The 14,059-nt window shown below is 50.3% G+C and overlaps 1 protein-coding gene across 1 annotated transcript; it reads right to left on the reverse strand.

Annotated features, from left to right (window-relative positions):
- Positions 1-11,750: 11,750 nt before the first annotated feature.
- LOC131670067 (uncharacterized) lies at positions 11,751-13,642 on the reverse strand. Its single transcript, XM_058945395.1, has 4 exons — positions 13,404-13,642; positions 13,025-13,289; positions 12,270-12,983; positions 11,751-12,212 (listed from the first exon to the last, which is right to left on the reverse strand). The coding sequence occupies exons 1-4, from the start codon at positions 13,640-13,642 to the stop codon at positions 11,751-11,753; spliced, it is 1,680 nt and encodes a 559-aa protein (XP_058801378.1).
- Between the last annotated feature and the right edge of the window lie 417 nt (positions 13,643-14,059).

A 14,059-nucleotide genomic window follows, 5' to 3' on the forward strand; every position in this document is an offset into this window, starting at 1 on the left:
TACACCCAGTGGCCAACGTGCGCATCCCAGATTATCCTCCATTAAGATAACTACAGATCCAGGCTTCAACACCGCTGTAGATTCATGCCATTTTTGATGAGTTTGGAGCTCGTTCAGGTACTCCTTGTGCCATCGATTCCAGAAGTCCTGCCTGGCCTTGGTGATGAACTTGTAAGTTGACAATCAGTTATCTGGAGCTTCAACCAAATTTTGTTCGGGTAAGAAACTGAAGATCCGACCGATTAAAAGATGAGCGGGAGTAATAGCGAGAGGATCATTAGGGTCTGAAGAAATTGAACACAGGGGTCTCGAGTTCAAAATAGCTTCGATCTCAATGAGCAAGGTATTAAGCTGTTCATAAGTAAGCTTTTGATCTTTCAAGACACGACGAAGATGGTGCTTGAAACTCTTTACAGCAGCTTCCCATAAACCACCAAAATGGGGAGAAAGTGGCGGATTGAAATGCTACTCTATCCGTTTTGCAAGAGTGCAAGAGTGGTCAGCCTCCGTGCGTCATGGGCTGGTCTCTGCTAATTTTTCTGGGTTCTTTCTCGGTAAAGAAAGCCGGCGCTGACTTTCACAGGCCGAAGTTCGCGCTGGTTAGGGAAGGTTGATACAAAGAAATGGACACTCTAATTCAATGATATTACATATGGCGATCTCATTTATTGACGCCTTTTCACAAATATTGCTACGAGATTAACTTCGCCGTGGCGAGCGCGCTCGCTCAGCCCTTCCGCGACAAGAGTTCGCGGGATCACGCGAGCGAGATCGCTCAGCGTGCGCGATAAAATCGAAATACGCAAATGTCCGTAATCGAGCGAGAGCTGGCGCGAGAGAGATAAACTGGCTTTGGACCCACCGGATGCTGACGGTCCGTCGACAGAGAGGCGACGCCGGCGAAAGCGTAGGCCCGCTGGAAACGGCGCCCTGGCGATGACCAAGACTGCTGCAGGAGAGGCCGCAACACGGCCTTTGCCCCGTGGACGGCGAATGGTCGCTGCTTTTCCGGGCTCGGCTTGGAACTCCTGGCTCTCCTCGCAAATAGCAGTCGCACTCCTGGCAGTCGTTCCTCTCTGGCCGAAAATGTCGTCTCGTCCAGTCTCTCCTTAGGCGGCCCTAATTACTCGAGAGCTCGCGCCTAACTGCCCTTCTTCTCTCTTAATTTCTAAGCCTCGCGCCGCTGCGCTCCCACTTCTCTCGCCGTCAAAAATCAGTCAAAATCGCTCTCTCTCTCTCTCTCTCTCTCGCTCTTCTCGCTCTCATGGCGACACCTCGCCGATCGTCGCGCTCCTCTCTCCAGATCCTGCAACGACACAAGTATGTAGTCGCTATATAGCGTACACTTGGTCGCTGCGTTCACGCGAGGAGAGTGCCACACACAGGGCCAGCGAGCATCGCTATAGCCCTGTCACAGCCCCCCGCTAAGCCGCGGAAGCCGCAGGCACCCGTGGGTTACCCAACGCAACCCTCCTCGCTCGAACACAGGACCAGCGAGAAAACGACTTAAAACTATATTACAAAATCAAAATCATAAAAACTTCAATAATTCAGCTCGCCAAAACCTTCAAAATCAATAAAAATAAAAATAAATAAACAAACAGAAATAAACATACCATACACAAACAAAATAAAATAAAATAAATCAAAACAACATAAAACCCTTTTAAAGGGAACAGATTTGGTACCTCAGCCTTCTCATGCCTTATCTGGGGCTGCGCCCTTGCCAATCGCCCTGGCAGCGAGTTCACATGCCTGGCGTTGGATCCTGGTCACTTCTTCCCGTTGTTCTGGCGTTAAACGTGCTAACTCTAACAATATTGCTGCTACCGGGTCGCGGCTCACACCTTCCCCCGCTACAATTTGTTGTTGTGAATGCGTTACCCCGAGCTGACTCCGGTCTGCGATTTGAGGCTGTGGCTGCGATCTCGCTACCTCGGCCTCCGCAGCTCTCGCCTGCTGGTTTTCCCTACGGCGACGAACCTTTACCCCCGCTCTTGGTGCTGGAATGCGTGTCCCATCGGGGAACACGCGATACCTATCCCTTCCACTACCTACGTTATACGGTTTAGCTGGTCTATCAGCAGCTTGATGCGATAACGTCACATCAGCCCCGCTTTCACCTAACTGTCGCGTCGATTCCGATTCGTCAGCCCCAGTCAAAACAGCCATCCGAGCATCCACGCTTTCCGCCTCAACATCCATAGCTACCGGTGCCTCCTGCGTCGCAAGTACCGAATCTAGAGAACTCGCCATGATCGGTGGCTCTGCGGCAGGTAGTGCACGCTGCGTTTCTCGCTGCGGCTCCTCTCGCGCCTCCCCAAATTCGACCTGAACCGTTCTATTGTCTTGGGCTATCAGAGCAGCACCCGCAAACGACGGCTCGTAGTCATTGAAGTTCGGCGTTTTCCGGTTCTTACGGCGTCTTCTCGACGTTCCATATCTAGCCGCGTCTTCCTCTTCTCGAAGTTCCCTTAGGTATTCCGGTGGAACTCCATCCGTACTGGCGCGCCACGTCGCGCTTACCGGCGGCAACCTACGAGGTCGCGGACGCTCCGATGCAGCTGATGGATCCGGTGCGCTAAAGCGCAAAAGACGCTCCGGTAGCAGATCCTCCGGCCTAATCAATTCATTCACGATTGGGTCAAACCTTCCAATCAATTCCTGCCTTCGCTCCGGAGTCAGCACACCCCGACGAAGCTCAGCTATCAACAACGGTCAGACGGCCCTGCTGTTGTCCCACTCGTCCGACAAGCTTGCCCACGAAGTGGATGGTTGTACCTCCACCGGCAGCCAACTCCCAGTAAGCTCAGCCATCGCCACCTGATTCTCCAATCCTCGTCTCGGTGACGGTTTTACGGCGCCCACCGGCAAATCGTGTGGCCGTTCGGCGAACCTTGCTCTCGCTTCAGCGGCCGCAGCAGCAACCACCGCGCTCCGACCAGATGGGCGAGTAGCAACACGAAGCGTACTTCGCTACGTGCGCCTCTCAAATGGTCTCGCTACCGCTACCTTTAAGACCCTGTCCGCGATTACCTCGCCTTCGGCGCCCCCCTCGGGAACAGAACCAGCGTTCTCGCCTTGGTTCTGTCCCGTAGCCGCGCCCACATCAACAAGGTCACACGCGCCCCGCGGTACGATAGGCAGCTCTAACGCCGAATGCCCCTGCTGGCCTTCCTCCACCACTCCTGGCATCTCGGCGTACTCGCCAGAGAAGCCTGGCGTTTCCTCTAGCATAACTACTTCTCCTGTAATAAACCATGCATGTATTAGCCTTGCTACCTTATCTAACATCCAGTCCGCTGACCAGATAATCACGGTTCTGTCTTCTCCTAACTCGCCCGAAAAAATAAAAGAAATAAAATAAACAATACAAACATCACACTCACACAAACATCACACAACAAACAAATCACTCTCGGCTGTTACCTTTCCTCGTACCTCGAGGAGGCACGTATCTTTTGAGCTCAGATACATGAGCCATTGGTACCTGCTTGTTGTTATTCGTGGTTAGCATATAAATTCCCGGAGGAACCACTCGCAAAATCTTATACGGACCAGTATATCGCGGATCCAGTTTTGCGTTTTTCCCCGCACTCGCGCTTGACAGAGTGTGTGCTCGCCTCAAGACTAGATCACCGACCAAAAACTCTACGTCTCGACGTTTTCTATCATAATGTCTCTTCTGACGATTTTGTGCTTCTTTGATATGTCTAATCACAAGATCGCGTAACGCATCAAGTCTCGCCATACGCTCGCTCCAATCCTCGATCGACGAGCGGATGATCGGCGTTCGCGTTTCTACCTCACGACGCAGGCTTTTAGCCTGCTGCGGTTCGCGGCCAAAATTCAAAAACGCCGGCGAGACCTTTGTGCTCGCCTGTATCGTCGTATTCAGCGCCTGCCTGAATTCATGCAAATACTTATCCCAATTCCTGTGATCCTGATCGATGAACATCGCCACCATCAGCTTGAGCGTCTTAATCGCTCGCTCGGCGAAATTTGCCTGCTGATGGTACGGCGGACAAAGTACGTGCTCAATCTTGTACTCGTCTAGCGTCGCTCGAAACTCATTCCCACAGAAATTCTTACCATTGTCCGTGACAATATACCCCGGTATCTCCCATCGATACAAAATAAGCTCTTCGAGAGCCTGCGCGAGAGCTTTCCCCGTAGCTGACACAAGAGGTTTAAACTCCACGTATTTCGTGAACAAGTCCTGAAACACGACTAAGTATCTGAACCTATTCTTACTCCTCGGAAGTTCAATCACGTCTGCCGCTATCACCAACCACGGTTGCTCAACTACGCGCTTGCTCATGAGGCCCATCGGAAATTGTTGTTCTATTTTATACCGTTGGCATTTCTCGCACGATTGCACGAATTCCGTGATGTCATAATACATCCAGGCCATGAATACTCCCTCGCACCTCTATCGTAGGTCTTATCCCTTCCGAAATGTCCTGCCGAGGGCTCGCAGTGTGCGTCTCGCATCACTCGAGCTCGGTGTTCTAACGGTACCACCAAGCGCCAACACTGCTCACGGTTTGTAACCGGATCCAGTAACCTATCAGACGAGAATCTATACAGCATTCCGTCCTCCACTCGCCAATTCCGAAATTTATCCGGTCTCGCAAGCACGTCCTTCATGCGCTGCAAGTATTCAGGGTCCTTGATCGTCGCGAAAGCTGCTACTTCCTCGCCGTCCTCATACGCGCGCGATAACGCGTCCGGCGTATGATGCAGGCGACCTTTCCTGTACACGATTTCAAAATCGTACTGTTGGAGTTCTAGAACCCATCGCGCCAACCGACCCGTAGGTTCCTTCTTATTGCGTAGCCAAGTAAGTGCCGTATGATCCGTGACTACCACGAAATGCACTCCCTCAATATAAGGACGGAACTTTTTAATCTCCATTATCACAGCCGCGCATTCTAACTCCGACACAGTATAATTACGCTCGTGCAGATTCAACATTCTACTCGCGTAGCATATAGGGTGTTCAAACCCATCCTCATCATTCTGAATTAGACACGCACCTAACGCATACGACGATGCGTCGCAATGAATAAAGAAAGTCCTCGCAAAATCGGGTCTCGCCAAAACCGGCGCCTCCGTCAGCGCTTTCTTCAGCTTTTCGAAAGCTTCGGCTTGCTCCTGCTCCCAATGCCAACGTTCGCTCTTGCGCGTAAGCTTCGTGAGCGGTACTTTCATCTCGCTCTCATGCTCAATAAATCGCGCATACCAACCGCACATACCGAGAAAACGTCGCAACTGCTTAACGTTTCGGGGCTGCGGGAAGTCAATCACCGGCTTAATCCAGTCCGGATCAGGTCGTAATCCTTGACTATCCAATCGGTATCCCAAGAACGTCACCTCGGAGCACCCGAATTCACACTTCGTCACGTTTACTTCGAGTCCCGCATTTACCAGCTTCTGCAGAGCTCGCTCAAGCCAAGTCAAATGCTCATCGAAAGTTCCGGTTACCACGATTACGTCGTCTGAATATTTGAAAACATATGGCTCAAATTCCGGTCCGAAAAGCGTATCCATCAGTCGCATGAACGTCGCCGGAGCATTTACTAATCCGAAGATCATGTAATTACATTCGAATAACCCTAATCCCGGGACCGCGAATGCCGTATATCTCTTGCTCTCCTCGCTTAGCGGTACTTGCAAGTACGCATTCTTCAAGTCGATCTTAGAAATATAACGCGCCCCACGCAGTCGATCGAGAACTGAGTCAATGCTCGGCATCGGATATGCATCTGTTTTCGTCGCCTTATTCACTGACCTTAAATCTATACACATTCGATTCGTGCCATCCTGTTTTCTGACTATAACCGGCGCGCTACTCCAATCGCTTGTCGATTTTCTGATTAGCCCCGATTCCAGCCATTTCCTTGTCTCGCTTCGCATAAACTCCATCACCTGTGGTGAGTATCGCCTTAAGGGAGTTTTTACCGGACGTGCGCCCTGTATATCAATCTCATGCTCAATTAAATGCGTACGCGCAGGCGACTTCTCGGGAACCATCCGCCGCACAAGGCGTTCGACTAATTCGCGCTGCGATGGTCGCAGTTCAGAGAGCCCCGCGACCTCGGCTCTAACGCGGACACGTACGGGCTCAGGGTCACTCGGGAACTCCACTCTTTCGCGCTTCAGCTCCGCGAACCAGTGCCAAGGGCCATCCTCTATATGCCATTTCCCATTCGCATGATCCGTGCCACTGTCGAACTCCTGAATGAAGTCCATCCCGATTATCATGTCGTATTGCACTGGCACATCCACGACTCGCGCTTCGATTATTCGTGACACTCCGTCGATCTCAACCCTGAGCCGAAGTTTTCCCGCGATCCCGGTTTTCGCTCCCGAAAACCCGGAAACGCGAAGTCGCATGGCTCAATCCTGTCCGCAAAGTCGCCGCGTATCCGTGGACCCACAATAGTCACCATCGCACCCGAGTCGTACAGCGCACTGTATGGCTTCCCCGCGATATGGACTACCAACAACTCGCGATTTTCCACCGCGTCCACTTTTGGTTCGCCCACGCAAATACGAACACAGAGGCGCGAGAAACCTACACCGGTTCTCGATGACTCGCCTCGCTTCTCGTTCTCCCGACTATCCGTCGAATCTTTGCGTGTCGATTCCCATCCTGCGCCATCCGACGCTTCCAAACCCGATGCGATCGGTGTCGCCCTAACTGCTACCTCTCCACTCAGCACCATAAACTCCCTGAACGAGGTGACGGATCGCGACGACGTCTCGTCTACACCGTCAAGGTCGTCAGTTTTTGAGTTTCCAGCCTGCTGAGGCGATCTCTCAGTCCGAGTTTGTTCCGGAACCGACCGCGCACGCGCCGCTTTCCCCTCTGGACCTCTCGAAGACCGCGCGGTCTCTGCAGTTTCCATCGAGTTCATGCCCGGCTGATCCACTTCGGGCGTTCTCGTCGATTTACCTCTCGACCCACGCCCGAGCGTCGGACTCCCTTGGCCATCTCCTCGATTTCGCTCTGATTCGCGTGCATCCAGCATTTCCCCCGACTCCAACGCTCGCTTTCCTTGCTCGCGCTCGGGCCCTGCTTCACGCATTCTTGTCCATCGTTCGTTAAATTCGATCCAGTCGAACTCTTTCCTCGAACTCTCCTTGATTCTATCTTTCGCGCCCTCGCGTTGCATAGAGGCCTCTGTTTTCGCGTTATTCGCGCCCAATCTAGCTTCATTTTGCTCAACCTGCTGTTGAAACTCTGCGAACTTGCTATAAAACAGCCTCATGAACGCGACTTTTGCCCCGTTGGGTGCCCTAATACGCACAACTACGCGGAATCCGTCGGGCAACTGGGTCCCGCTTTTAAGTTTTCCAGAGCTTTGAGCCACACCTGGCATTGCGGACATGTTTCCAACGTCTTATTTTCTTTACCGCAGCCTTGGCAAGTTAGCTCCGCTCTACTTCCTTGTGAACACCGGTTCGCGTAATGTCCCAGCTGTTGGCACTTGTAACAGCGCACTGGGTTCTTTCCCCGATTGCGACTCGCACTTCGGTCAGAAATCCCTCTGCCACTCGTGCCTCCAGCCCCCAACGGCTCCGAACTTGTTCGCGTCGACTTCAAGTTCTCCGGGCTTGGGCACTCGGCCTTCCGATGTCCCAGCCCCCCGCATTTATGGCATACGCCCTGAAAGGTCACGCGCCCTGCAGCGTTCCTCGCAGCAGGGCTCGCATTTCCCCTGGGCGGGCCCCTCTGCGAATGAGCTAGCTGGGATAACACGGCCACTACATCTCTCGGCAACTCTTTTGACGAATCCGCTTCCTTCCGTTGAGCTACACCTTCACTATCCGGATTGCGGCTTCTGCCTACGGGTTTTGTTGCCGACTTATTTTTCTTTCCTTGGCGGTCCTTACTATTCTCATTCCCGATCGCATAAACTCGTTCGCCCATCGCAAAGTTCGCACCGCTGCTAGTCTTCGCGGTTCTTTTTGACGAATCTCCGTGGTAAGCGACTTCTGGCATCAACGACTCCTGTGGTGCTGGCGGCGGGCGGTAGCGATTCTCGATGTCCCGTCTGCGTTCAAATCTCTCCCCGTACACGCGAAGGTCTCTGAGCGTTTGAACCTTCTTCGCCCTGATATAATTACGAAGTTTCGGGTACAAGTTATTTTTAATCAACTCAAGCTGTCTACGTTCCGAAAGCTTCGGTTCTAACCTACTCGCAATATACAGGAAGGCCGTGAGAAATTCACCTAATGGCTCATCTTCGCCTTGAGTTCGGCGGCGTAGCGCGTCGTAAACATCCTCGCGCGATCGCCGCGGACAAAACTGGCGCTGGAATTCATCTTTAAAATCCTGCAATGTGACCCAGCCCGGGCGATTCGTTGCCACCATAAAGCCATTTCCGCGCTAGTAAACGACAACATTAACGCCGACAATATCTCCGCGTCCTTGAATCTGTAAAATGATTGCATTTCATGCAATCGCCTCAAAAATTGCTCCGCTGACAGTCCGTCCTTCTTCGAGAATGCCAAAGACCAACTTCTTACCGCCGTGACCGCGTCTGCTTGTTGCCCATTACGAAATCGGTCCCTCGGTTTGCTCGCGCGCTCTTCCTCCGACGCGCTCTCTAGCCACGTTTCGTCGTCATCGAGCGCCGAATCGTAGTCCGTGTCCTCTGTTTCATCAGGCTCTCTACCGGCCTCATACTTGCCTAACCGCGCACCCGCGGTGTCATTCACGCGCTTCTGATCGTATTTCATCTCACAAGGTCGGTACCTCGCCCCCAGCTGCGCGCCATCGCGCACCGGCGTGCTCGTACTTCCCGGGCCACGCGTTGCTACCTGCGATATGCCCTCGCGTTCGCCCCGGCTCTCAGCATTATTTACCCTAGATGCTGCCGAAGTCAGCCACGCCGGCCAAAACGTTTTTACTGCGCGCTGCCACATCGATGGCTCCCGACCATGGAAACTCTCCGATCGCCACTCCGCGCGCGCTCGCACAATCTCTGTTTGCGTGTTCGCAGTACCCAGAGCTTGCGCGAAGTCCCTCGGCACCGAACGATGCAAGCCCGCTCTTTGTTTCCTTCCGCGCACCTCCTCACGTGCAATCGCACCATCTGTGGCGCGAACTCGCGTCTCCGATGGCAACGCACGTGTCTCCCGCGTGACGTCACTCCGCTCTCGCCCAGCGCTTACCGCTGCGTTCACCTCCGCCTTCAAAATTTCCAGCAGTGATCCGACCCGCGCCGATGATGCGCTTCTCGCATCAACGACAGTCGGTATTTCACCTGATAGAAAATCGTCGGCGCTCACAGGCGGTGCCGGTTCATGACGCACGCTATATAAAAATGCGCGAAATGCCCTGTCTTGCACGATCGCGGTCGTGCCGTCCGTAACTAATCCGTTCGACGTCATCCATGTCAGCAATTCCTGAATTTGCATTGCCTGAATATGCTCCCATATTAACTTTACTACAGGAATTCTCATAACCCGCCTTCTAAACGCTTCTGGCCGCGGCCGCGATTCCGCAGCTCTCCGATGCTTGGGCGATCTCGTCACCGTATTTCACGCGACCCCGCGCGGTAAACAAACAGGCACCAAAACAGACCCAAGCTTTCCTCGGCCTATTTCGCCTTCACTCGGCCTAAGCGTGTTTATCCTCTTTGTTTTCGAGAACAGCTCAACGTGCACAAGCCGGCATGCCCATGGTGCGAGTACACAACACAAAAACCTTACTCCGCCTATAAACACGTCTAACCTTGAGCTCACGCTCAGCAACAATCCAAACAGCCGAGAATAATCGTTGCGATTCTCGCAACTTTCATATTCACAAACACACATTCAAACGTACAAATTTGACTAGCCAAAACACCCGGCTCGAGCAATCGCAATCTGCGTAATAACAGCACACAAATTTACAGCGTAATCGCTTAATCACAACACCGCGATACTCGCCTCAGCCCGTTTCACTAGCTCCAGGCTTCCGCGTAACTCGAGCCAAATGCGTTGACGACACAATAATAACGAAAACTCAAAATGTCCCATGCAACTAAAATTTTCCCTTTTCCAACTTATTTCCACGGCTCTCGCTCGCTACTCCGCGAATTCGCCGAAAAGCGCTGATCGGCCGAGACACCGCACTGTTCAAAACTTATCACAAAGGAAATTATCGCGATCACCTCTTTCCAACCAGAACAAAGCGATACGAACAACGAAAACCCGCCGAGATTAAGCAAGGGATGCCATGCAAGAGTGGTCAGCCTCCGTGCGCCATGGGCTGGTCTCTGCTAATTTTTCTGGGTTCTTTCTCGGTAAAGAAAGCCGGCGCTGACTATCACAGGCCGAAGTTCGCGCTGGTTTGGGAAGGTTGATACAAAGAAACGGACACTCTAATTCAATAATATTACATATGGCGATCTCATTTATTGACGCCTTTTCACAAATATCGCTACAAGATTAATTTTGCCGCGGCGAGCGCGCTCGCTCAGCCCTTTCGCGACAAGAGTTCGCGAGATCACGCGAGCGAGATCGCTCAGCGTGCGCGATAAAATCGAAATACGCAAATGTCCGTAATCGAGCGAGAGCTGACGCGAGAGAGATAAACTGGCTTTGGACCCACCGGATGCCGACGGTCCGTCGACAGAGAGGCGACGCCGGCGAAAGCGTAGGCCCGCTGGAAACGGCGCCCTGGCGATGACCAAGACTGCTGCAGGAGAGGCCGCAACACGGCCTTTGCCTCGTGGACGGCGAATGGTCGCTGCTTGTCCGGGCTCGGCTTGGAACTCCTGGCTCTCCTCGCAAATAGCAGTCGCACTCCTGGCAGTCGTTCCTCTCTGGCCGAAAATGTCGTCTCGTCCAGTCTCTCCTTAGGCGGCCCTAATTACTCGAACGTTCGCGCCTAACTACCCTTCTTCTCTCTTAATTTCTAAGCCTCGCGCCGCTGCGCTCCCACTTCTCTCGCCGTCAAAAATCAGTCAAAATCGCTCTCTCTCTCTCTCGCTCTTCTCGCTCTCACTCGCATTCACGGCGACACCTCGCCGATCATCGCGCTCCTCTCTCCAGATCCTGCAACGACACAAGTATGTAGTCGCTATATAGCGTACACTTGGTCGCTGCGTTCACGCGAGGAGAGTGCCGCACACAGGGCCAGCGAGCATCGCTATAGCCCTGTCACAAGAGTGTAACTCCTTATATCTTTTTTGAACTCGTCAGTTTCAAACAACTTATATATTTCGAGAAGTTCTCTGTTTGCACCAACGAAATTAGTACCATTGTCTGAGAAGATATGCGAAGGGACCCCTCTTCGACTGACAAACCGTCGTAAGGCTGCTAAGAAGCCTTCGCTTGAAAGATCGGAAGCAAGCTCGATGTGTACGGCTTTTGAAGCCATACATACGAAGACACAGCCGTAGCTTTTGATGAAGCTTCGATATCGATCTTTCTTCTCTTTGATGAGGATAGGGCCGAAGAAATCCAGACCAGTGTGATTGAAAGGCAGCGATTGAGTCACACGAGACTCAGGTAAATCAGCCATTTTAGCGTGCATCATATTAGGAGATTGGCGGATGCACTCGATACAACGATGAATAATGCCACGAATCTGATTTTTTCCATTGAGAATCCAAAATCTTTGCCGGAGAAGATATAGAGTCGATTGAATACCAGTGTGAAGATTATTCTCATGCAAGTCACGTATGATGAGATCAGTGACATGATGATTACTTGGCAACAGAATAGGATGTTTTGTAACGTAAATTAATTTAGCCTTTTTTTAATCGGCCACCTACTCTGATTAAGTCATCTTCTCCTATGAAAGGATTCAACTCATCGAATTTTGTACTTTTCCTAAATGGAACTGCATAATTGCCTGGACTAGACTCCAGAGCGGTCTTTAGAAGATTTATTTCTTTGGGGAAACATTCAAGCTGGACCATAGTGAAGATCTGAATCTCAGCTTTTTCCACCTCAGAACGGGTTAAAGGAGGAACTAATTTCCTAATTTTTACCATTCGTTCATCTTTATTTTTGGTATCAGGAAAGAGTTGGACACTTTTGCCTCTCGCTTTTATGCCTATCCAACGACGCATGTAAGCAACAACTCGAATCAAACGTTGAAAACTAGAAAAACGAGAGTACATGTCACTAGGTGAAAGCGTGGTAATTAAACAAGTGGTTTTCTTCAATCCAGGAATTTCAGATATAGCGGAGTTGACTGATTCAGGCTACTCATTGATAGGAAGAGTTAGCCATTTGGGACCAGAAGTCCACAGAGAGTTTACCATAAACTCAGAAGGCAGTTGGCCTCGCGATAAAGCGTCAGCGGGGTTGTCGGCTGAGCAGACGTATCCCCATTCGACTTCATTACCTAAGGTTTGGATTTCAGCGACTCTGTTTGCTTCAAACGTTCGCAATAAATGAGGAGCCTTTTTAATCCAACAAAGCACTATTTTTGAATCAGACTTGAGAATAATGCGTGAGATGGGACAGTCCAGCTGCGATTTCAATTCGACATACAACCTTTTCAGCATGACTGCAGCACAAAGTTCTAAACGAGGAATCGTAAGACCACTAAGAGGTGTTACCTTAGATTTGCTACAAGCCAGCCTGATGGTAATTTTGCCATCTTTGTCAATTGATCTGATGAAAATACAAGCACCACAACCATCTTTGCATGCGTCCCCAAATCCGATGATCTGAACCGAGACAGCATTGGGACATAGTAAGTGTCGAGGAGTTGCAAAATCTTGCAAACAAGGAAGCTGGTTAGCCAAAGATACCCACTTCGTATGAATGTTTTGTGGCAATGATTCATCCCAATTGATTAATGCTTTCCAGCAATCCTGAATCAATACCTTAGCACCAAGAATTACGGGATCCAAAAGGCCCAGAGGATCGTAAACCTTGGCAACTTCAGACACAAGCTTTTTTTTTGTAGACGTAGCTTGAGGGTCGATAGTTTTTACAGAGAAAGTGAAGACATCTCGTTCAGAATCCTAAATGACTCTTAGAGTTTGTGAATAGAGTTTTCTGTTACTCCACACTCAAGATTGAAGATCTTCTTGCCTATGTTACTTAGAGCAGCGACCTGATTCGAAGCCCATTGGCGGATGACAACCCCACCACGACTTAGGAGCTCGATCATTTCATCTCGGATACTCAAAACTTCTTCGATAGAATCAGCACCGGATACGAAATCATCGACATAAAAGTCACGAAGAAGAAGCTTGCTGACACGAGGGAAATCTTTCGCTTCATCTCGCGCAAGCTGATGAAGAGTACGAATCGCAAGGAATGGAGCGCTAGAAGTACCAAATGTCACCGTATTGAGGATAAAAGTAAGAATTCTACCTTGAAAATATCACAAAATTTTTTGATATTTTCGGCCGTCAGGATGCACAAGAATCTGCCTATACATCTTCTCGATATCTGCAGTAACAACATATTGATGTGTTCTGAATCGTAAGATTTGTTTGAAAATGGTGTCCTGAATTGTAGGACCAGGCATAAGAACATCGTTGAGCGAAATACCATTGGAAGTTTTTGCAGAAGCATCGAAGACAGGTCTGCACTTCGTAGTCTCGCTGGATTCCTTCATTACAGCAAGGTGAGGGATATAATAGCCATCTTCTGACTCATCATCACACAAGGTCATGTGACCCAGCACGGTGGTCCTGAACCAACTTTAAATAGCATGGAAAAGCACCACGAAAAAATCATGGGGTTCGATTCAGAAACACAAAATGTAAGCTCATTTAAATTTTTACAGAATTTCTGAGGGCCGTTTTTGAAAAAACTCATTTTTGAAAAAAGAAATATAAAAAAGTGAAAAAAATCACGTTTATGTCAATTTTTTTCACGAAGAAAATATTTGCAACGTCTAAATATATTTTTCGAAGCTTAAGTAAAAGTAATTTTTCTCATTGGTATTCAAATAAAAAATTATTTTTACAAAAAATTCTCTATTAGCATAAATGATGTACATCTTTTCATTATAGTGCGTATCAATATATCAGTCTTCGTCGAAATTTTGAAACAGAGCGTCGCACTCGATTGTCAGGTGTGTTGTGAA

Source organism: Phymastichus coffea, unplaced genomic scaffold (genome assembly GCF_024137745.1).
Source record: "Phymastichus coffea isolate CEN01 unplaced genomic scaffold, Cenicafe_Pcof_1.1 PCOF00008, whole genome shotgun sequence".
Lineage (NCBI taxonomy): Eukaryota > Metazoa > Arthropoda > Insecta > Hymenoptera > Eulophidae > Phymastichus > Phymastichus coffea.

Excerpts from the sequence above, each read along its gene's own strand:
- LOC131670067 (XM_058945395.1), bottom strand. The coding sequence starts at position 13,642 with ATGACCTTGTGTGATGATGAGTCAGAAGATGGCTATTATATCCCTCAC. Across the intron at positions 13,290-13,403 it reads ACTGCAGATATCGAGAAGAT|CGCTCCATTCCTTGCGATTC; the intron begins GTATAGGCAGAT and ends TGGTACTTCTAG. Across the intron at positions 12,213-12,269 it reads AACTGCCTTCTGAGTTTATG|CCTGAATCAGTCAACTCCGC; the intron begins GTAAACTCTCTG and ends ATCAATGAGTAG.